The sequence below is a fragment of the Gossypium raimondii genome, chromosome 11, assembly GCF_025698545.1.
Source record: "Gossypium raimondii isolate GPD5lz chromosome 11, ASM2569854v1, whole genome shotgun sequence".
NCBI lineage: Eukaryota > Viridiplantae > Streptophyta > Magnoliopsida > Malvales > Malvaceae > Gossypium > Gossypium raimondii.
The window spans coordinates 1758324-1781458 of record NC_068575.1 but is presented as its reverse complement, the minus strand read 5'-3'; the positions used below and the strand labels follow the sequence as shown (position 1 = coordinate 1781458).

Here is a 23135-nt window from a genome sequence, read left to right as displayed (position 1 = left end):
GGTAAATAGTAAATATATGGCAAATTAATGCATTCACTTTTCCTTCAAACATGCCTTTCCAATTTGTTGTTTTCCTTTTGGAGTTTACCCGATAAGACAATTTACAGTGAGGATTCATTTAGCCCCTCAATCTTTATATTTTTATTATTTGGGTTTTTTGTTTTTGTTTTTAGTTAAGTTTGAATTTTATCCTTCTAAGTGCTTTTCTTTAATAGAAATGATGACCGAAACATTAAATTTTTAGCGATGTTAGTGTGACAATCCGTGTGATAATTCATGTGTGCTTCATACTGACATGACACTTATTGTCTTATATGACACGTCAACAAATAATTTAAATTTTTTAAAAAAAAATTATGATTTTTAAAAAAAGTATGAAGTACACGTGGATTGCTATCCGAGTTGTAATTTTTACATTTTTAATGTTTTAATTAGTACTTTCGTTAATAAAATAAAATTAAACTTTCTCCATAAGGTAGATTCTTTTAAAAGGCCAATTTGATAAAAAAATGTAAATTTTAATAACCTAAAAAATTATGGCATTGTTTTTATAGAATACTTAAGCTATTCATAATCTTTTCAAAATATTACGTTCAAACTCACATAATTCGGGTTCTTGCAATGGCAACTATATTAACCGTACTAAAATAACATAATAATAAATTTAACTTTTAATATTTACATCTTTTGTCAATTTGACTCTTATTATTTTCTTGAGTTAAATTTAATTACTAATCTTTTAAAAGAGTCAAATTACATTTTTTAACGGAAATTCTAACTAAAACATTAATTTTAACAACGTGTACTTCATGTTGACATTACACTATTTGCCTATTATGTCATGCCAACAAATAATTTAAAAATTATAAAATAGAAAAATAAAATAAAATTTAAAAATAGCATGAAGTACACGTGGATTATTATGCAGGATGTCATATTTAAAAATTTAACATTTTAGTTCATATTTTCATAAAAAAACAGTCCTACTCGTAAAATTGAAGATTAAATTTCGCTAAAAAAAAAATATTATTATGCTTTCTAAAATCCAGTCAACGAAAGTTTACATACTGTTGGTGGAGAAAGCAATTGATTTTCATATTTTTGGACACATTAAGAACCGTAATTTGCGGTATCACTGTCTCCAAAATTGGTTGCATTAGTCAATGTTGTAGGTACATTGATTTTCTCTCACTTTCATTGGCTCATCATTCCAAATTTAAGAACAGAATTTATACATTAATTTTAATCTAATTTATGGTACACATGATGAAATCACTTTATTGGAGAAATGGATGGATGCTTATTCGATTCAATGGAACTAAATTTTCACATGATTTTTTCTTTTACGGTAAAAACAACTACTTCATTACGAAAATTAGAGGTGGGTTTGGGCCGGATTCAATAAAAAGTTTAGGTCAATTTGTTAGCTTCGGGTTTGGCTCAGCTTAAAATATAAGTTTAAAATTTTGCTCGACCTGGATAAAAATTCTAAAATTTAGGCTCGACCCGACCCATATTACTTTTTATATTATTATTTTTATATAGTTCTTTTAAAATATAATACATCAAAAGTACTAAAAATATTAAAATAAAATTTCCCAACAAAATATATGTGTACTTAAATAACACTAAGATAGGTGTAATTTAACAAGCAAATACCTATAAAATAGTAACAAAATTAATAATAAAATAAGAGTTATACAATATCCAAACAATAACAACAAAATAGTAATAATATAATAGTAAAATGGTGGCAAAATAATGAAAAAACAACAAAATAGTAATAAAAAATAATTTTTTTTGTATATTTGAGCTGAGTCGAGCTCGAACCAAAAAAGTCTTACCTGAGGCTTGACTCATTTTTTAAACGGGTCTTATTTTTTGTCCAAGCCCATTTTTTAGACCTAAATTTTTACCTAAACGCTCTCACTTTTTGAGTGAAGCCCGGCTCATAAACAAGTCTAGTCGAAACATAAAAAATAAAAGGAGAAAATAAGAGAGCAACTAGACCCAACTCGTTAGGCTTCCCCAATATACCCAACTTAGTTCCCACGTTTTCACTTCAAACATTATAGCAATCAACAACTAAAATACCCTGGATTGAAAATGGACCAAATGGGACATTAACCCTTTGTTGAAACGTTCAATGGAGCAATGTTGGACCCGGGTATTTTACCAAAACAGGTCATTGGGTTTTTTAATCCAACAAAGACCACATATTTGTTTTGAGGTCTGAAATTGGATTTTGGGTTTATATTGGACGCATCCAAAAATGGGCCCATAGATAATGGCCCAATAAAGTGTTTGATTGCCAACTTAATAGGCCGGACCGTGGCCCAATTCTAATAAAATTCAAGCCCAAACTTGTTTTAGTCTAAGTCATCCAAAAGCCCATTTCACTATTAAAAATTTTTAAAAAATATTTTTATATATTTTTATAATTACATTTTAAAAAAAGTTATTTTTTAAATTGAATACGTCGGGCCAATTCAAGACATAAAAATCTTGTCTAAACCTAACTCATAGATAGGTCTATTGTAAACTTTTGAAGCAATAATTATGTGGTTCATGATCAAATTCAAAATTTTACTAGCCTAATAAAGTATGGTTATATTGATAAATTTAATGACCAAATTAATTTACACACGCTTTTATATTTTCATACAATTAATATTTTAATAACCCAATCTTCATATTCTGTTCACTCATGTCAAGGTTATCGAGTTTTAAGTGAATTAAAAGTATTTAATTTTTATTTGATTTGTTAAAAAATTCATTTGTTAAATATATATTTACAAAATAACATTCTCGATGATATGATAAATATACTAAATCAATTTTAGTAGAGGCGGATACATGGGTAGGCAAATGGAAAATTTTCTATTTAATCCCTTTATAATAGATGAAATTAGAAGTTAGTATATAGTAAAATTATACTTTACCCCCAAATTTAAAAAAAGTTCTATCTAATCCATTCAAAACGATAAAATTATACTTCAACCTCTGAAAAATATGAATTATTCTAAAGAAATTTCTAATTAATAAATCAACAATTGAATTATAAAAATATATAATATGACATGGCGACTATACTAAGTTAGGTATTATTATTTTCAATGAAAATTAGGTATTCTTTGTAAATGCCCATATCAAATAAAGATAAAATCATTGGACTATATTAAATTTTCTTATTCAAGTTGCCAAAAATAGATTCATTGTACACCACCTCTTTATTGGACCCAAAATAATGTGACAAAACAATCAAATAATGTTTATTATTTTGTCCTTTTAATGTAAGAGAAAACATGTGTTGCCACTTCCAAATGTTCTAATAGAAAATACCTATGCTTTGCTTATGTAACAATATAAGTTGGTATTGATTTATATTATCGATACGGTTAGAAATAAAATCGAAGTAATAGTTTATATATTAATAGTAGTGGTAGATTTTGGTATTTAATTTTGGGGTTTTAAATAACTTTTTGAGTAAATTGTAAAGATGACCACTTTTGTTTGTCTTAGATTACATTTTAATCACTTATATTTGATATGTTGCGTTTTAGTCACTTATGTTATTGTTTTGTTACGAAGTGGTCACTACGGTTAGGCTCCATTACCTCCTTAACGGCGGTCCTACGTGGCAGTCTAAATTGGTTTTAATTGCCAACTTGGATGTCCTACGTGGCAGTCCAAATTATATTTTATTTAATTAAAAACTTATTTTCATCCCAACAAACTGGACATCTAAGTTGGCATTTAAAACCCATTTGGACTGCCATGTAGGACTGTTGTTAGGGAGATAACGAATTTTAATGGTAGAGTGACCACTTCGTAACAAAACGATAACATCAGTGACTAAAACGTAACATTTCAAACTTAAGTGACTAAAATGTAATCTGAGGCAAACAAAAGTAACTATTTTTTTAGTTTACACTAAATTTTTTAAATTTTTGAAGAGTTCAATAAAAGATTTCAAAGAAAAAAAAGAAGATTTAATAAAATTTCCAAATTTTTGAAAAATAAATTTAAATTATAAGATATTAATTAAAAATCTCAAAATTTTGGGGAGAAAAGGAAGACCCCATGGTTGTAAGTTTTAAGAGGAGGAAGAGAGTTTTCAAATACGAGTTCGATAATTGATTTTTAAATATTTTTATTTGATAAAAATTTTATCATTCATCGATTATGCGTCACCGATTTAATTTTTATTCACTTACACATTTTTATACTTAAAATTCACATATAAATGTTAACAAAAATTTATAATTTTACAAGTGAGATTAAAAATTAATTTTTAAAAATTACTTTTTAAATATATATTTAAAAAAATAATTTTATATTCTTAAATATATATCTTACCATATATGTGTATGTATGTAGGAATGTGTATCCAAATTAAGGTCATCTTCCTTGCTCCACCAAAATATGACCTCAACACCATGTGATGCAATAGCATATCCTTTGAGGTGTACCAACAATGCAAGTTTCTTTGCTTACGTGGCAAATATAGACCAATCCGAAAGCGACACCTTTGCGATTTTTACAAAGCAAATTAGCTACCGTATGTATGTATATATATACAAGTTGACTACGTATATCCCCTAGTTTTAGTATCTTTAGGGGCTTGACTTGGATGATCAATGGCATGGGCACTTGCTGAGTTTTCCCATTTTAGTTCATAAATAATACACCTTAAATTAAATCACATGCGATTAATTTAATCACCATAAAGTTTTTGGATTTTGTGCCCAACTCTCTTATATGGACATTTTTTTTAATTTAATGTTTAAAATAATATTTAATCTAATTTAATATTTATATTTAAGCTCTTTATTGAATTATTGTCAAATTTAATCAGGTCATCAACTTAGTTATAAAATTATAAAATATCTCTTCTTTTAATTATAATCAATATTATTATAATGATACTTTTGTTTTTCTTTATTTTTATATTATCTTTAAATAAAAAATTACAAATTACAAATTCAAGTTTGGATAACCTTTTCTTTTACCCATAATTGAAAAAGTCTTAAATCCAAAATTGGCCCTCAAACCATATCGCTTTTTCCACTTTGGTACTTAAAGTTTTTATGGTTAAAAGTAGTACTTAAACTATCAAATTTATCTTATTTTACCCCAAATCATGATACCATCCAATAAGAATGTAAAACATGACAAATTTAAGTATCACTTTTGATAAAAAAAAAACTTCAGACACCTAAGTGAAAAAACAACATAGCTTTTGGATCATGGGTGACGTGGTAATGAATTTATATCAAGTCTTCAGTTGACATTGATCCCGTTTTTCTTTTTATTTTGAACAACCTTTTCCTTCCTTTTTCCCTCATTAAAAAAACATTTTTTTTGGGAAAAAAATCCTAACCTTTTGGAACATGAAAACTGAAATTGAAATATTCAATATAATACTTATATTTTCATGAAAATATAAAAATATTAAAATGTTAAAAAAGGTAAAAGAAAAAAGAACAAAAAAGGATAAAAATTACATAAGCAAAAATGAAGTGTTTTGGATAAGGGTTTTAAAATATTGAGAAAACCATTACGAGTCCATGCATTTTACAAGAGTAATCATCAATCTTTATTTTTTAGGACAAAAATATATATATATATGTAAAGGACTTTACTAACCATGTTTTTAGGTTAAAATACTAAAAGCCTATAAACTTTATTATTTTATTTAAATAAGCCCTATATTATTTTTACATTTTATTTCTACTTAAGTTGATAAATGTTAAGGAATGCATCTATGTGTAAATTATACATTAAAGGTTTATTTGGATATAACTTAAAAGGTTAAAGGATTATTAAAATTGTTGATATTGAGTACCAACAAGGAAGAGAAGGTGGAGGAAATGAAGTTTGATTACTCGTACATAGCGGAGAGTCGATAGTGGGAAGGAAGGGAGAGGGTGAGGGTGAGGGTGAGGGTGGCTTGAAGAAGAAGATTCTTGTTTTCTCATGCGCTCTAGTTTATATAAGGGGTTGTCCCTTGTCTTATAGCACCACGTGGCGACTTGTATGGCTGTACTGATAAGTCAGAGGTGAGATGCCAAATGAGCATTGTTGTTGCAGGATAGTTGTCATTATGGTACGTGTTGTGTGGTCCTACCTATATTGTAGGTTGCCCTACTTTAACACAACCATCCTTAAAGCGTCAAGTGAACCTGTTCGTTTTTTGAACAAGGGGTCTTGAGTAAGCAAAGCCAAACGAAGGGTGTTTTGCGTTTATGTTGATTTAAGTATTTTTTATTATTTAGTCGTTTTAAATATTTTTTTCAATAAATAAAAAATAAGAAATATACTCATAAATTAAAAACAATGTAAATATTTATCAACTATTATTACTATAAATAGTATATTAACTAAATTAAAAAAGTAGTCTAATAGAAGGATTGTTTGTATCATGCATGACAATGATTTGTGGCAAATTATATTTGGTGTGAATTACAAGAATCTAATATATAGGAATTTTGTTTTAAGACTATGCTTTTTAACTAATTTCCCCTCACTTTTTAGGCAAATCAACAAGAAAGTGGTTTTCTTGGTTATCCCAATCATTATTTCCCCTTTTAAAATAAAACAAAAAATGCTTATAAAATCAAGTTCTTGAAACCCTAATTTTCCTTATCATAACTCTGTCAAATTTCATGAGGTAGGCACTAAGAATTTTGTGAAGGGAATGCAATCAAATAAGGACACATAATCTAATTTTAAAAAAAATTATTTAATTTCATTATAGGTTGTTATTATATCTGCTCTTTTTAATAAGATGTCTAAAATTACCCATAGCTCCTTCCTGATACTTAAATAGGAGGATAATGCATTTCAACGTATTCGAACAGACGTCTTCCTATACTGACAACAATACCGATATCAATCGAGTTAAGACTCAATCAACATTTAATTTCATTTTTTTTACAATCCATCATCACATGATTTATTAATAATATATAAAATTATACATCAAGGGTGCATAAAATATATATAAACCCATATATAAAGCAAAAGGAGGTCTTCCAAAATTGGTAAATTTTCTATTTAGTTTTTAAAATTTATGAAATTATATGTTAATATAACAATAAAATTATACTTTAACCCTCCTAAAAATTGTTATTCATTTTAGTTCCCTAAAACAATATTTTAACTCCCTGAGCAAAAGTTTAATTGATAATTGCAATTTTAGTGCCTCCCAAATGTAAATAATTCAGTTTAACTTTTTTAGTTTTTAAAGGGAAAATGCAATGTTGGCCCTCAAATAAAAGTAAAATTTCAATTTAAGCCATTTTAATTACAAAATTTTAGCACCCTAGTTCTTTTAGTTTTATCAAACTTGACCCATTTTAAACAGTTTTTTTATCTAAACCCATTGTTGATGCTTATTATTTTATTTAAACATTTTCAAATATCAAATGAGTCTTGAGTTTGGTTGAAAATTTAAGCCATTGTTTGTCTGAAGTTGTTTGCCTTTATATTGTCAAAACTTGATCTATTTTTAATTAGATTTTTAATCTAAACTTATTATTTGTTTTTGTTAAAATATTTTCAATGATGTATTCTAAATTTAAAAAGATCAAATTGAATAAGAGTAGAACTCGAATATTGAGCCTAAACTTGACTCATTTTTAAATTGATTTTTTTACCTAAACCCATTGTTTATTCTTAATATTTATGTTCAAACTCAACCAAATATCGAACAAGTCTTTGAATTTTGGTGAAAATTTAAGTCATTATTGTTTGAAACTCTTCAAATTTGTTGTTGCCCGGAAAAAAAAAAAGGCATTTGAGAAGGCATGGAAGAAAGCTTGCTCATTAAATGATGCAGTGATTCTTCAAATACTTGGAGTGTTAATCTTTTAGTGTTTAATTTCAATTTTAAGGTTGATTTGATGAAAATTAATTGCTGATATGAATTTTCATCAAATCAACTTTAAAACCTAAATTAAGTCACGTCCATAAGATTGCATTTAACAATTAACACTAAATTTATTCTATTAACAAAATCATGAAAAATATTAGCAATTAACTTTCACCAAATCAACCTTAAAGCCCGAATTAAATCCTAAAAATTAATAGCGTTACCTTTAAATACCAAAATTATATAATATGTGTCAAATATAAATACCAGATTGGGCCAAAAATAATACAAAATAATATCAAATCTAAATATAAAATAGTATATTAAAAAATCTATGCTTTTTAACTTTTTTTCCCCACTTTTGTGCAAACCAACAAGAATTTTGTTTTCTTTTCAGTTATCCCAATTATTATTCACCTTTAAATAAAACCAAAAGTGCTTATAAGTTATAACATCAAATCCAAGAAACATTACTTTCACATATCCATAACTCCTCTATCAAATTCATGAGATATGCACCAAGTTATAAGAATTTTGTGAAGGAAATGTGACATTTATATATATATAAATTTATTTTTACGACACATCGTTATCTGGTTTATTGACAGTATATAAAAATATATATTGGTAGTGCATCAAATATAAACTCAAATATGGAGCAAAAGGGCATATATAAGAGGTAAGCAATGATGACTTTGGCCATTCCAAAATTGGTAAATATATATATATATATATATATTGAATAATTTAGGTTCTGATTATATTTGCTGTTTTTTTGATACAATGTCTAGAATTACCTATAGCTCCTACTCAACCCATAAATAGGAGGATAATGCATTTTAGCACACTCAAACTCACGTCCTCCCGACAATAATGCTCATGGCAATCGAATTAATTTAATGGTAAAATTGCATTTTGATCATTTCTCAGAACTTATTATTTACACGTTATCTCATTTATTAATAGCATATAAAATTATATTAGCTCATCAAATATATATAAACTCACATATGGAGGAAAACAGGGCATAGATAAAAGATTGGCAATGGCCTTGATCATCCAAAATTGGTAAAGTTTATCCTTTAATCCTTCGAAATTTAGGAAATTATAAATTAATATAGTAATAAAATTACATTTTGAGTACTTAACAATTTCATCTCTAAGTAAGTATAACTGGATGGTATAAATGTAAATTTAGTGGCTTTTAAATATAAATAGTTTAATTTAATTCTTTTTGAAGGAAAAATTGCAATTTTAGGCCCCTAAATAAAAGTTAAAAATTCAATTTTTATCTCGAACCCATCACATAATTCCTAACTTCATCTTTACATATCCGAAGCAAAAGCTTAACCGATACCTATGCATACCCGTTAACCGAATCGATTTTAATAATATGTATAAATGAAGCCAAAGAGATTATTTCGTCTCAACCTCTTATATGGGCAGACCATACCTAGTTTTGTCCAAAAGACAAAGCAACCCATTTTCGTTTATTTTATTTTTTCAATTTTTTTTTCATCTATAAATATAAAATTTCTTCATTAAAATCTAACTCACAAAACCCATTTCTCCAATACCTTTCATATTACTATTTTCCCTTCATTTCCTCATTTTATTTTCTAAAAATGGCTCAACAAAATATACAATCACTAGTATTCTCATATTTCATAGTACTAATCTTATTCTCTTTGTTTTCACATTACAATGCTTTGAAAGAGGATTTGAATGCTTCTTGCAATAATTATAATGTTGAAGATGAAATGGCTGCCGGGTACGATCCGGGAGCGTACCCTTCGTATTTTACAGCCATCGAAGGCGGCGGAATGAAGCTCGAGGATCCAATGACGGTGGCGTTAAGGGACGATGAAGTTCTTGGCATGAAGCAGGGATATGGTGTCGCTTTGAGGTGGACTGAAACTGTTGTTAATGTTGATGATTTTGGTGCTTATGGTGATAAAAATGTTGACACTGAGGTCAATGCACTTACCTTTTTTTTTTTTTTCATTTGAGTTTTAGTAATTTAGTTGTGGTGGAATATCGCATTAAATTTTGGGGTTTAATTAATTTTTTACAAAAAAATTTGAGGTTTATTGAGAATTCTAAAAAAATTTAATAGGTTTAATTATATTTTTAAAGAAAATTAATCAAAAATTTCAAAATTTTTGAAAGTCGAAAGTAAAATTTATAAAATTTTGAAAGATTTAATGACAATTTTCTAAATTTTTAGAGCCCACCCCTGCTAACTTGTAGAGTTGAGGGCCGGGCCGAGTTCATGCTAACAATGTACATGTTTATTTAAGTTCGGTTTGGCTCAATTATATTTATAAGTAGTTAACATAGATTCGTTTAAATTGTCTCATATTATTTTTTATATTTTATATTATATTTAAGTATTTAAACATAAACAATTTTTTTATATTTAGATATTTAACTTTCATTTATAAATTTAAAACAATCAAACTAAGTAGGCTCAAATATTAAGTCCAAACTTGACCCATTTTAAATAAATTTTTTATTAAATCTATTGTTCGTACTTCATATTTTTATTCAAACATTTTCAAATATCAAATCAATCTTGAGTTGATCGGAAATTTAAGCAATTATTTTCCTAAATTGTTTGCATTTTGTTGTCTAAACTTGACCCATTTTAACCGGATTTTTATTTAAATCCATTGTTCATTTTAATATCTTTATCAAAAAGTTTTAATTAACATAATCTAAACTTAAAAACAAGTCAAACTAAGTTAGACTCAAATATTCTAAAGTTGACCCATTTTCAAAATAAATTTTTTATCAAAACCCATTATTTATATTTAATATTTCTATTCAAACTCTCTTAAATATCGAACTATTCTTCGAGCTCTGGTCAAAATTTAAGCCATTGTTGTCTAAAACTTCAGGCATTTGAGAAGGCATGGAAGAAAGCTTGCTCATTGAATGGTGCAGTAATTCTTCAAGTACCCGAAGGAAAGAACTATATTCTCAAACCTGTTAAATTTTCAGGTCCCTGCAATTCCAATCTTACAATCCAGGTTAGTCCTTGAAACATTTTCAACATACTGTTTGACACTCGAGTTGAAGTAACATTAAAGATTTTAACAATTAACGGACTCGTATTTAAAAAAAATTGCAGATACTGGGGAACATAATGGCATCAGATGACAGATCAGATTACAATGAAGATAGTAGACACTGGCTTTTGTTTCAAAAGGTTGATAATTTGTTGGTTGAAGGCCATGATGGTGGGGTTATTAATGGGAATGGGATGATTTGGTGGCAAAATTCATGCAAAATTAACAAAAATCTCGTAAGTTTATATTTAATACTTCATATATAGTTAACCATTTGGTTCAATTCTCTAATCAAAATTTAATGACAATTTTTTGTTGCATTGTTTTGCAGCCATGCAAGGATGCTCCAACGGTATGTTAAAGTTCTTTCTTTTTTCTTTATGTTTTTCCCCTAAGATAATCTTCGATCTTCGATAATTACATACAAGTCTTTTGTAGAGGTGTTTATAGATTAGGCCGGACCGTTTCATAGTATTAATACAATCTAGCCTTTCCTAAGCTCGATCCAACAAAAATTTGTACTTCAAATTTTTTTTAAATAACTAACTAAAACCCGTTTTTAAGTCTGGTTATATTTTCTTAAAAAAGTAAACTTTATGTTACCTTTAATTTGATATAAATTATATAGTATATTAAATTAGAAAGTTAAAATCGGGCCAGGTTTCAATCTTGAATGTTTGAACTCAAGTTTGACCTATATTTTAAATGAGTTTAATTTTTTTGTTCAAACTCATTTTTGATATTTAATATTTTTGTCTAAACCCTCTCAAATACTATATTGAACTTCAATTTCGGATGAGTGACCTGAGGGTTAAACAAATCTAGAGTTGGTAAACTCTCTCTATATTATTACAGGCTGTTACCTTCTACAATAGCCAAAACTTGGTAGTTCGGAACTTGAACATTCGAGATGCGCAACAAATACATGTTTCCTTTGAAAAATGCACCAATGTTGAAGCCTCTGGATTCAAGATAACCTCCCCAAAAATAAGTCCAAATACCGATGGGATTCATATAACAGAAACAAAAAACATTCGGATCACAAGCTCCATCATTGGAACAGGTATCGTTTTTAATTTATTAAGAGTTACAAATATTGAGATTTGAACTTTAAGTCCGAACATTTAATTTAAATGTTTTTGTTCTTAACTAAGGTGATGATTGTATCTCCATTGTAAACGGATCTCAAAACATGCAAGCTATGGACATAACGTGCGGTCCAGGTCACGGAATTAGGTGATTTAACTCTAACTTTTATATATATATATATATATATATATTTCCAATAAAATTTTAGGGTTTATGTACTCATATTTGTGATGATTGTAACTCAGCATTGGGAGCTTAGGATCTAAAAATTCAAAGGCTTATGTCTCTGGTGTGACTATTGATGGAGCTAAATTATATGGGACTGCAAATGGAGTTAGAATCAAGACATGGCAGGTAAGTTTTGAAGTGTTTATGTTCAATATCCATATTTGAAATATAATCCAACATGGTATCGGGGTACGATCTTTTAAATTAGATTTGTTTTTCGGATTTAATCTCAAAATCTAATTAAACTCAATTTGATCATAAAAATTCAACTGTTTCAAACGTTCAATTCGAACTAAATTTTAAAATGCTAAAAATATGATATAAGTTCATGTGTTCTTCATAAATTTGAAATTTAGTCCATCTATTTTTCAGATTTCAAATTCGGGTCAAACCGTTAATACTGTTAAGATTATTTTGTTAAATGAAGTGTCATTACAACATTATTTTTTTAGGTACATTGCTACCAAGTGAGTATCTTTTTTTTAATTTCAAAATGCCACACCTACAAATTTAACAAAAAAATAACAATGCTAACAATTGGACTTGAATTCTAAAATTTAAAAAGTGGAGACTATATTTCTAAAAAAGAGTACATGGACTAAACTCGAATTTATGAAGAGTACAAAAATCTACAATATATTTTAACCAACTTTAAATGACCAAAACCCAAAATATATCTAATTGACGTAACTCTAACATGAAGTGATCATAACCTAAAATGATCCGAATCACAATGACTTGAACGGAAAAACCCAAAACAACCCAAACATAAACTAACTCAAACTCGATAGATTTGGACCCTAAATAGTTTGAGCCCAAAAATGTCTCAAACTCAAAATGACCTAATCTGATCTAGATTGACCTGTTCAAAAACTAACTCGACAAATCTACTCCAAAAATATGAAAAACCCTAAAAAGAATTAAGCATACCCATCTCGGATATATACTTACGTCAAACTTCGAATCCAAGTAACATAAATGATTTAATGATGTCCAGGGAGGATCAGGAACTGCAAGCAACATCATATTTCAAAACATTGAAATGTACAACGTGAGTAACCCGATCATCATAGACCAAAACTACTGTGATCAAAGCAAGACATGCAAGGAACAGGTATTTGAATTACCCACCAACTGTTTGTTTATTTGTCCCAATGAGTAATCCATAACTTATTTTGGTTTTTTAATTCATTGTAGAGCTCAGCAGTTCAAGTGAAAGACGTGTTGTACAACAACATTAATGGGACAAGTACTTCTGAATTTGCAATAAATTTTAATTGCAGCAAAAATCATCCTTGTCAAGGGATTGTGTTGCAAAATGTGAACTTGTTGCAGGAACAAGAACATAGACCAGCTAAAGCTATTTGCAATAATGTCATATTGAAGGAAGGGGATAATGTTTTCCCACAATGCCCTTAATCCCTTTAACATATAAAACTATATATATATATATATATATATATATATTATACAGTCTGACTCTGTAAATAAATCCATGTTAAAGAATAATATGAAACAATTTGGAAAAGAAAAGATTGAATAACACTGTTGTAAAATATGATTATGTGGTTGAATTTGAATAAAGTTTAAGTTCCTATGTTGTTTCATAATTGTTTACAAATTCAGGGATCCTTTCATAAATACTATAACTATTCTTCCTTATCCACTGATGTGTTTGTGTTAACCTATCTCGTGATGTAATAATAAAAGATCTTCGTTAAAATGAAATCTTGGTTGAAGTTAAGTCTTGAATTTAATTTTTGGGCACAATTTATTTGAAAAAAAAAGAAAGAAATTGATGAGTTTGTAATAAATCTAAGTTCAAATACTAAAAACGGACCTAGTTGCTAAATTCAGGTACTAAAATGGACCAAGAAAAGGTGTAAGTATTAAAATGGAACTAATTGACAAAGTTAGGGACTAAAAGTTAAATTAACTCAATTTTTAATATCCCCAAACTGAACTGTTTATATATATATTTTTCTTTTTAAAAATCCAACCCGCTAGGGAAGAACCGAATTAAAGTCAGTTAGCTAGCTTCTCTCTTCTATGGCGGTGGCTTACAGCCTTCTTTCCTTGTTTTTTTTCCCTGTATATAAATTATATTAAACAATCTCACTGAACCATCGTCGGAGAACCAGTCCGGACGGTGATTGTAGCTCTGGTTGCCGGCGGCGAGAAGAGGTGTAGTGTTTTTATTGTTGTCGCAATCGCGTTGAAGGAAAACCGAGAGTTTTTTTGAATTGATCAGCAGAAACAGGAAATGAATGGGAACTGCTATGGATTTAGAAGTACGGCGGCGGCGGCGGCGAGGGAATATATAAGGAGACATCACCGGCATGGCTCCGGAGAGAATCAGTGTAGTTCAGCTCTTGTTAAGCACTTCAAAGCTCCTTTCTCTCTGGTAACTCTCTCTTTCTCTTTTGATTTCTGGAAATCTTGATTGTTTCAGTTTAATTTATTGGTTATAAAAGAGCTTGAAAATTGAATCACATTTTTTTATATTTGCTATATGATTGAATTTTGTTTGAATAGAAGGTTTCAGTGACATGTTTTGATATATTGTGTTGGATTAAGATTATTCTGAAATTTGACATTCGAAATTATCTTTCGCTAGTGAAATAAAGAGCTTGTTTATTGAAGTTAATGCTAAGGAGCAGCTCAAAACTTAGATAACAGTTGTTTCTTTCTTTCAATTTTATTGAAGTTTTAACCAAGTCTACTACTAAACTACATTAGACCCTAACATTCTTCTAACATATGCAATGCACTACTTGCAAAGAAGATTGCTCTAAACATATGAGCTCCCCGCTACTTTGCTTAGCCAAAAAAGCAAGTAAATCAGCACACCCTTGAGTTTCTTTATAAACATGTAACACCTTTGGTGCAGAGCGGTTGTGTAATTGTTTTTAATGTTCTTTATTTTGTTTTGTAATAAGTAGTACTGTGACTTTTTATTGAGGTTTAGACTTATGATTGCTTGAGCCTTGAAAGAATGGGCTAAGTTTAGTGAAATGCTAATGGAACCCTACCAAAACTCAAATTCATTTCACAGTAAAAGGAACCCTGCCAAAGCTCAAAATTCCCAGAATATTTATTTATTTTAAAGAAGCTAAAGAAGTTGAAAGAATTGTAGCCTCTTTTAGTTCTCTTACTTTCAATGCTATAATCTTCATTCCCCATCCCCATCCCCATCCCCATCCCCATCCCCATCCCCCTCCGGCTCCGTCTTCCTTTTCTTTCCCTCAAATGACCCACACGCAGAATAGAAATTTATTTAGAAGGTTTGGTGGTTAGAGATTTGTAGGTATTGATGAAGGGGCTTCAGAAAATTGGGTTTAAAGAACATAGTGACATGCTTGCTTCATATAGTCATTTTTGGTGTAGTGATGCTCTTGATTTCCCCCTTCTTCCATTCAACATTTTCTTTTTCGTGTTCTAATTTGTGCTCAATACAAGTTTTTTCCCTTCATTCTTTCTCAGTGATTTTATTGCATTTCTGTACCTTAAACTATTTTTGTTGTCCTTTGACATAATTGCTTTTTTCCTAGTTTGCAAGAAAAGCTGCAATCACTTTTCCTGGGGCTTCCGCACGCGATCTTTCTTCTGTAGGTACAATCTATTTCACTCTCTACTTGTCTACTTATTTGTTTATTTATAAGTTTGTTATATAAACTCTGGTGTACCTTAGTATTTGATGGTTCAAAGATCGAACAAGGTGCTAATGCAGGCTTTATACTTCTTTCTTTGAAGTTAAAAGATGGAATTTGCCTTCAACCTAAGTTTTCACTCCTTAAATAATCAAGTTGAAGATGAAACTTTGATTACATGCTGTTTTTCTAGGAATGAGAGTTGAGTTCAACAAACTAATATGAGATTTTGCAATTGGAGATAAGCTAGTTATTAGGGAGTACGAATGTGTTAATGAATCTTTGGTTCTAGATCACCGGATAGCAGCAATCTTCTGATGCAGTTTGTTGACCTAATCAAAGATGTCCTGATAGTTTTATTTATTTATTTGTTTTTTGGGGTGGGTGTGGGTGGATTGAATGGGATCTTAATGTTTGAACCTTGGAAGAATAAGAGATGAAGAGGGAACCGGGGGAAGGTTTTTCAGGTGAGCTTGGTGGTGGAATGATGGCTTAGAGGATGCTAGGGCCTCGAGATTTAGGGTTTTTCTTAGAAAAGCTAGAGGGTGCTGATTTTTTGTTGTGAAGTAGAGCTGGCAGGTTTTTTCCTTTTCCTTTGTGGTGAAAACTTTGGGTTTTGGTTCTAGATCTACAGGTTTAGAGACCTTTTAGAGAAAACCAAGGATGGAAAGTAAAAGAAGAGGTCTATAGGAGTGTATAGGTAAAGTTCACCACAATCTTGAATCCAGCTAACGGCAGATGGCAATGGTGAGCGGTTGCTTGGCTGATGGTCTTCAAGATTGAGGTTTAGAGTTGCTGGCTTTGGGTTTTAAAATACAGAGAGAAAGTTTGAAGGTTAGATAGATGAAGAAGAAGGGTAACTAAATAAAATAAATAAAATTTTGAAATATGAAAGGGTGGAAACGGAGAGTTTTGAGAAGGAAGGAGGAAAGAAGGACAAAAAAAGGGGAAACAAAGAAAACAGGGTTAGACTATGGGGTGAATCTTCTTCTAGGTGGGTGAGGTCCTATAAGCTGTGCGGTTATACCATTTGCTTGCTTCCCTCCCTCTTCCCAACTCTTTGAAAGTGTAACAAAGCATTCTGTTGCTGAAACCTGAAATGAGGAAAAGATTCATTGGCCCAAAAGTAGCACCCTGTTATTTTCAGCCTGCTGCTCCAAAAGACCAACACTTCCACCCTCTCTGCTTGTCCCATCTTTTCATTTTCTGTCAGTAAGTTTTGTTTTTTTATAGATAGATTTATTTCATCGGAATGATCTTTTTTGGGTTGGTAAGCTTTTGACTGGCTTTTGCAGGACCATCTCTTTTCAAGAGTTATGGAAGTGCTCATCTGCTTAACAACTTTTGGAGTTCGATTCCGGCTACGTTGAGATTTTGCACATTTGCTGTCTCTGAAAATGGTGTGTCTAAACCTAATTCCAAGACTCTTGAAGAGGCTACACTCGCCAACCAAAAATCTATTGATTTCACCAAATTAGACATTAATCTGCTTCCCACTGTAATGATTATTGGTCGCCCCAATGTAGGGAAGTCTGCATTGTTTAACCGGTTAGTAATGTACTAATGTCTTTTTCAATGCACCACACACTTTCTTTTTTCGATGTTCTCTACTTGTTCTTTTTATTTATTTCTGGTCAAATATTGTTTAGCTTGATAAGGAGGAGAGAGGCTCTTGTGTACAACACACCTGATGATCATGTCACTAGAGACATAAGGGAAGGTCTTGCTAAATTGGGGGATCTGCGGTTTAGAGTATTGGATTCTGCTGGCTTGGAAACTGAAGCAACATCCGGATCTATTCTTAATAGAACAGCTGCCATGACAGCAAATGTGCTTGCTAGAACTCAGTTTGCAATTTTTCTTATTGATGTCAGGTTGGTCTTCATCGTGGATCCCCTTTTTGTACATGTATTAGATATTCACTTATGATGTATCTGAGAAATTAAAGGGATTTGCAAAATAAATAATATAAAGCTAGAGTTTATTTAAAACCAAAAAATTCTCTACATTGGGGCATCATAATAGCACTAGTGGAAAACAGAGCATGCATAATTTTGGGTGCAACGTGAGCAACAGTCTGGAATGAATTTGAAAGCTCTAAAGCAGTGAAATTACTGTGCTTTAAAATGAAAGGGAGTCACATAAAATCACACGTCATTTGGTGCATATTAGGTAAATTTGGTTAGGTTTGAGATTATCATCTATCTTTAGAGATTTTTAATGAAAATGGCTTCATCATAGGAGATTTCTATTTTGCCAATTCTATTGTCTAGATAGTGGTTTGAAGTGTGATGTATGTCAGCTTCTCTTATCTTCTGCTGCATTGCATATATGATTGGCTGGGCAAGGTTTGTTTCATGTTTTCTCTGGTTCTTAGTTGTTAGCTTCTCCTAGTTGATTTATTACTTATTCAGAAGCAAGAGGATAATACTTCATTAACAGAGTATGAAGCAAAATTAAAGTTGGAAAACAACAAAATAGGATTTCTTTGTTTTGTAAGGTGAGAAAACAAGATGAGAATGTGCCCATTTATGTTGGGTAAACATCCGGTTTATGAAAAGGTGGTTTAAGTCAATTTTATGCTTCTGGTTCGCTGATGCATTTTTCTTCCCTTATTGTAACCACATTTTGTATGGTATAATATTGTGTAGCTTGATTACTTTGAAAGTTTGAGACATTTTCTGATATTTACATTTAAAAATTTTATTTGAAAATAATGAGAAGACACTACATCACATCAATTTCTTTGACATCTCTAAATCACACTATTGGTTCTGCTGCTGTGCACTTCTATCTTCTCTGTATTATTTAGGTGCAAAAGTTTTCAGGGCATTGTTTTGAGTTCTCTCGATCTCCCTCTCTCCTGTATGTGCAAATTAAATTTTATTTCTTTGTACTTCCTTGAGTCTAGAACTGGGCTGCATCCATTGGATCAAGAGGTTGGAAAGTGGTTACGCAAGCATGCGCCAGGAATCAATCCTATAGTAGCCATGAATAAATCTGAATCGCTTCATAAAGATCCGAATTCTTTTGCCGAAGCTGCTACAGAGGCCCTGAAATTAGGATTTGGGGAACCAATTGCTATATCTGCTGAGACTGGTCTGGGAATGACAGCACTTCATGAATCTCTTCAGCCAATGCTTGAGAATTACATGGCCAAAGTTTTAGATGGTAAGCACTACTGTTGTCGTTAAAACTCTTTTTAGTTCATGATCAAGATAGCTGACTTCTTGTGATTAACATTTGGCCTTTGTTTGGTATTCTACTTAAAAGTAAATGATGAATAGATATTATAATGATTTTTTAATAAGTATATTACATTAATGAAAGTAAAATATAGCTAAAAGGAAAAGAAGACAAGGATAATGTAATTAAATGAGAATTTTTTTCCTTGAGCTAAAAATGGTTGAATTTGGTAAGCACCTTTTAACGGCTTAGGATTGAAAAATGATTGAAAATTTTCCATTTATTAAAATAAGTTATCATACACATTGATAACATTAACCCATTAATAGTTTTCATTTAAACCATTTGAGAATTTTTCTATGTTTACCAAATATGCCCTTAGCTTAGGTTTCACTTTCTTTTGTCAACTATGGTGGATTTTTAGGATCAAGTGTATCATAGCCGAGGTACTTTGTGCACTTCTTTTGAAGGCACTCATTCTTGCTTCTCCCTGTTGTCTCTATCTCATCATGTTTGCCTTTGATTTGTACTAGGCAAAAGTAGCCAAGATGAAAACCTCAGCCAGGATAACGATTCTTCTAAGGATGATGAATCTAAGCTGCCACTACAATTGGCTATTGTTGGACGACCCAATGTCGGGAAGTCTACGTTACTAAATGTGTTGTTACAAGAAGATCGTGTTTTGGTTGGTCCTGAAGCTGGTTTGACTAGAGATTCAGTGAGGGCACAGTTTCAATATCAAGGGAGAACTGTATATCTGGTATATATATATATATATATATATATATATATATCTTGTTTTAACTCTTAGTTCAATATCAAGTCTACATTTCTTACTTTCCAAATTCTGATACTCGATGAGCACAAATGAATACGGTTTAAAAGATTTTATTCATAGAAAGTAAATAATGGTATCTACCAAAATAGAACCTGTCAAAAAGTTGATGTTTGATGTACCATTTCTTTTGTTTATTTAACTATCTAAATTATCGAGGCTCTCCCAAGTGTTATCCTCATGGAAGTTATCGTAAGGTCAGTTTCCTTTTAATTATCATAATGACTAATCTAAATCTGAATTTTACAAAGAATCCTCCCTTGGCTAGTCTAATACCATCTGCTTTAATTCTATTTGTAGGCGTTTCATTCAAGTCTTTGGATGAACCAGCTTTTAGTTCAAGCATTTCTTATCCCGTTTTTGCTGTGGTTTGTTTCACAGGTTGATACCGCTGGTTGGTTGCAAAGAGGTGATCGGCATAAAGGACCTAATTCATTGAGTGTTATGCAATCAAGAAAAAATCTGATGAGAGCTCATATAGTTGCTTTGGTTCTGGATGCTGAAGAGGTATGTCATACGCTATATATACTGTCTTATATCCTTAAATGATGTTTGGAGGTTAATCCTTTTCAATATGATGGACATATGATGTATCATATGTTTGGAAGCTTTAGGTCTATGTTGCTCCGAATTTTTTCTTGAAGACCCTTTTTCCGACACTTGTGTCAAATGCATGGATATACATGAAAAATTAGAAAATCGGACACACTCATCTCAGTCACATCCTTGCGTCCAACACTCAAGTCCGAGTAAACTTGCTTGCGTACAAAGATGTTAGTGAGCTGTCTATAAATATCCAGTTACTTATAGTTGAATCAAGAAATTGTCGGATCTCAAGAACCGAGTGCCTCAAATTTCATTGAATTAGATACATGTTTTTGTTCCTATCCAAAGGTAGTTCATGATCATTCAGTACAACATATAGTACCTTTTGATGATATGGAATTACGCGCACATTGAATATTTTAACAACAGGGTGAGCTTTTCTTGCATCTAATACTTCCCATTACACGATATTCAGATTGCAAAAGCTCGGCGCAGCATGACACATGCCGAAGTTGTTATAGCAAGACAAGCGGTGGAAGAAGGTCGTGGTCTGGTTGTAGTTGTGAACAAGATGGATCTTCTAAAGGGGCCAAGAAATTCTGCATTGTATAAAAGAGTCAAAGAAGCTGTTCCTCAAGAAATTCAGATGGTTATACCCCAGGTTTGTCAGCTTAATCATTATTTTTAATTCCGAATTTTGATAATTAACAAATCTTTTTTTGTTGATTTTATTATGTACTCGATTATTACCATTAGATCTTTTTATGTTACCATGGCCTTGCCAACAGATAACCGGGATACCAGTTCTGTTCATCTCCGCAATAGACGGAAGAGGGCGTGCTGCTGTTATGTCTCAAGTCATCGATGCATACGAGAAATGGTGTTTAAGGTTGTCCACTGCACGTCTTAACCGTTGGTTGCGTAAGGTCTGTGGCCGACATATTTTGCTTTTAATTCTTATCTTAAAAGTCCAAAAAGTGTGTAATTTGTTCACTCAGAGGTCAATCTGTTTCAATCCTGTTGTTGGTTTAGGTTGCAAGCCGGCATTCATGGAAAGACCAAGGTTCTCAAACCAAGATCAAGTACTTCACTCAAGTGAAAGCTCGGCCTCCCACTTTCGTCGCTTTCGTCAGCGGTAACACCAAGCTCTCCGATACATATGTAAGGTTTCTAACCAAATCTTTGAAGGAAGATTTCGATATGGGTGGAATTCCAATACGGATAATGCAACGTTCTGTTCCGAGAATGGCCAGCGGGAGTAGCAGTAAGACTGGCCAATCTACGGGAAAAACAGTTGAACGCACACCATCGGACAAGAGAAGTAGTGTTGTTTAGCCATTGCACTGAACAGAGGCCTGCATTTGCCTCCTTTTTTTTAAGAAAATATAGTTTTCCTCTTTTGTAGGAAAATAGATAGAATGAAAAGAAAAAGGGTATTTTTGTAATTTACTTTTTCCTTTTAAATTAGAAGGAAAATTTTCTTTGTTTCTTAACTTAAGCACACATTATTTGCATTAACTTAAGCACACAATACCTTAATCCGGATTTACAATATTTAAATTCACAAAAAGGTATAATTTAAATATTTACAAATATTTTAATTGTAAATTTTTCCATTTTATAGAAGGAAAAGAAAAGCATTCTCTTAACCATAGAATTCCTTTTGAAGGATGACTTGAGAAAAGCTTAAATTTCTGCTTGAAATTTGAGTAAAAGAGTGGTGGTATTGGATAAAATAATATGAAGAATATATATATAATTCTTAAATATAAAATAAAAATAATTATATTAAAAAATATAAGTGGAGTTAAACATATTTATATTAATAATTTATAAATATAGGTAAATTTAGTAACTTGGATATCTTCAAACACAATCAAGTGTAGGGACTGCACTTTAGACCATTGCTTAAGAGTGTACCTATTTATAATTATGAAACACAAAATGCAATATTAAATAAATATAAAGTAAAACATCACACGAATTAAGAATGTTTCCAAAATTTATTTTACGTGTTGTTAGTATATCAAATATATACAAATATAAAATAATTTAAACATAATTATGACATGATAAAATATATAAATATAATATAAATATAGGGTAAACTCCAAAAATAGCCACTTTTGTTTACATTAGATTACATTTTAGTCATTTATGTTTGAATGTTACATTTTAGCCACTTATGCTATCGTTTTGTTACGAAGCGGTCACACGACCGTTAAAATCCGTTACCTCCCTAACGGAAGTCCTACGTGGCAATCCAAATGGGTTTTAAATGCCAACTTGGATGTCTAGTTGTTGGGATGAACATAGGTTTTTAATTAAATAAAATTCAATTTGGACTATCACGTAGGACATTCAAGTTGACAATTAAAACCCATTTGGATTGCCACGTAGGACTGCCGTTAGGGAGGTAACGGAGCTTAACGATAAAGTGATCACTTCGTAACAGAACGATAACGTAAGTGACTAAAACGTAACATTTCAAACATAAGTGACTAAAATGTAATTTGAGACAAACAAAAATGGCTATTTTTGTAATTTACCCATAAATATATGAATTATCGAATTTATTTAACAGCATAGTTTATATAATTTATGTGATATAAATTTTAAAATATATAAAAAATTTAAAAAATTATAGTCAAGTC

At 30.6% G+C, this 23135-nt stretch overlaps 2 protein-coding genes across 3 annotated transcripts; both read left to right on the top strand.

Moving 5' to 3' along the window:
• The first annotated feature begins 9460 nt into the window (after nucleotides 1-9460).
• Nucleotides 9461-13853, top strand: LOC105761647 (polygalacturonase ADPG2). Its single transcript, XM_012579513.2, has 9 exons — nucleotides 9461-9849; nucleotides 10777-10908; nucleotides 11010-11183; nucleotides 11279-11299; nucleotides 11803-12010; nucleotides 12102-12183; nucleotides 12282-12390; nucleotides 13262-13378; nucleotides 13462-13853. Exons 1-9 carry the CDS (start codon nucleotides 9502-9504, stop codon nucleotides 13681-13683), a joined length of 1413 nt encoding a protein of 470 aa, XP_012434967.1. The 5' UTR covers nucleotides 9461-9501; the 3' UTR covers nucleotides 13684-13853.
• A 417-nt stretch (nucleotides 13854-14270) lies between these two features.
• LOC105761646 (uncharacterized) lies at nucleotides 14271-21974 on the top strand. 2 transcript variants are annotated; one of them, XM_052624298.1, is made up of 11 exons: nucleotides 14271-14448; nucleotides 14519-14668; nucleotides 15816-15876; nucleotides 17210-17462; nucleotides 17564-17788; nucleotides 18826-19085; nucleotides 19634-19860; nucleotides 20317-20442; nucleotides 20957-21142; nucleotides 21270-21407; nucleotides 21514-21974. In XM_052624298.1, the coding sequence occupies exons 2-11, from the start codon at nucleotides 14528-14530 to the stop codon at nucleotides 21814-21816; spliced, it is 1920 nt and encodes a 639-aa protein (XP_052480258.1). In that variant the 5' UTR covers nucleotides 14271-14448; nucleotides 14519-14527; the 3' UTR covers nucleotides 21817-21974. The 2 variants fall into 2 exon arrangements, with proteins under 2 accessions (XP_052480258.1, XP_012434966.1); XM_012579512.2 differs by having other exon boundaries at nucleotides 14271-14668.
• Nucleotides 21975-23135: the final 1161 nt, after the last annotated feature.

Coding starts and splice junctions, on each gene's coding strand:
- LOC105761647 (XM_012579513.2), top strand. CDS start 9,502: ATGGCTCAACAAAATATACAATCACTAGTATTCTCATATTTCATAGTA. Junction 10,909..11,009: donor ATTCCAATCTTACAATCCAG/GTTAGTCCTTGA, acceptor AAAAAATTGCAG/ATACTGGGGAACATAATGGC. Junction 11,300..11,802: donor CATGCAAGGATGCTCCAACG/GTATGTTAAAGT, acceptor ATATTATTACAG/GCTGTTACCTTCTACAATAG.
- LOC105761646 (XM_052624298.1), top strand. CDS start 14,528: ATGAATGGGAACTGCTATGGATTTAGAAGTACGGCGGCGGCGGCGGCG. Junction 19,861..20,316: donor AAGGGAGAACTGTATATCTG/GTATATATATAT, acceptor TTTGTTTCACAG/GTTGATACCGCTGGTTGGTT. Junction 20,443..20,956: donor TGGTTCTGGATGCTGAAGAG/GTATGTCATACG, acceptor CACGATATTCAG/ATTGCAAAAGCTCGGCGCAG.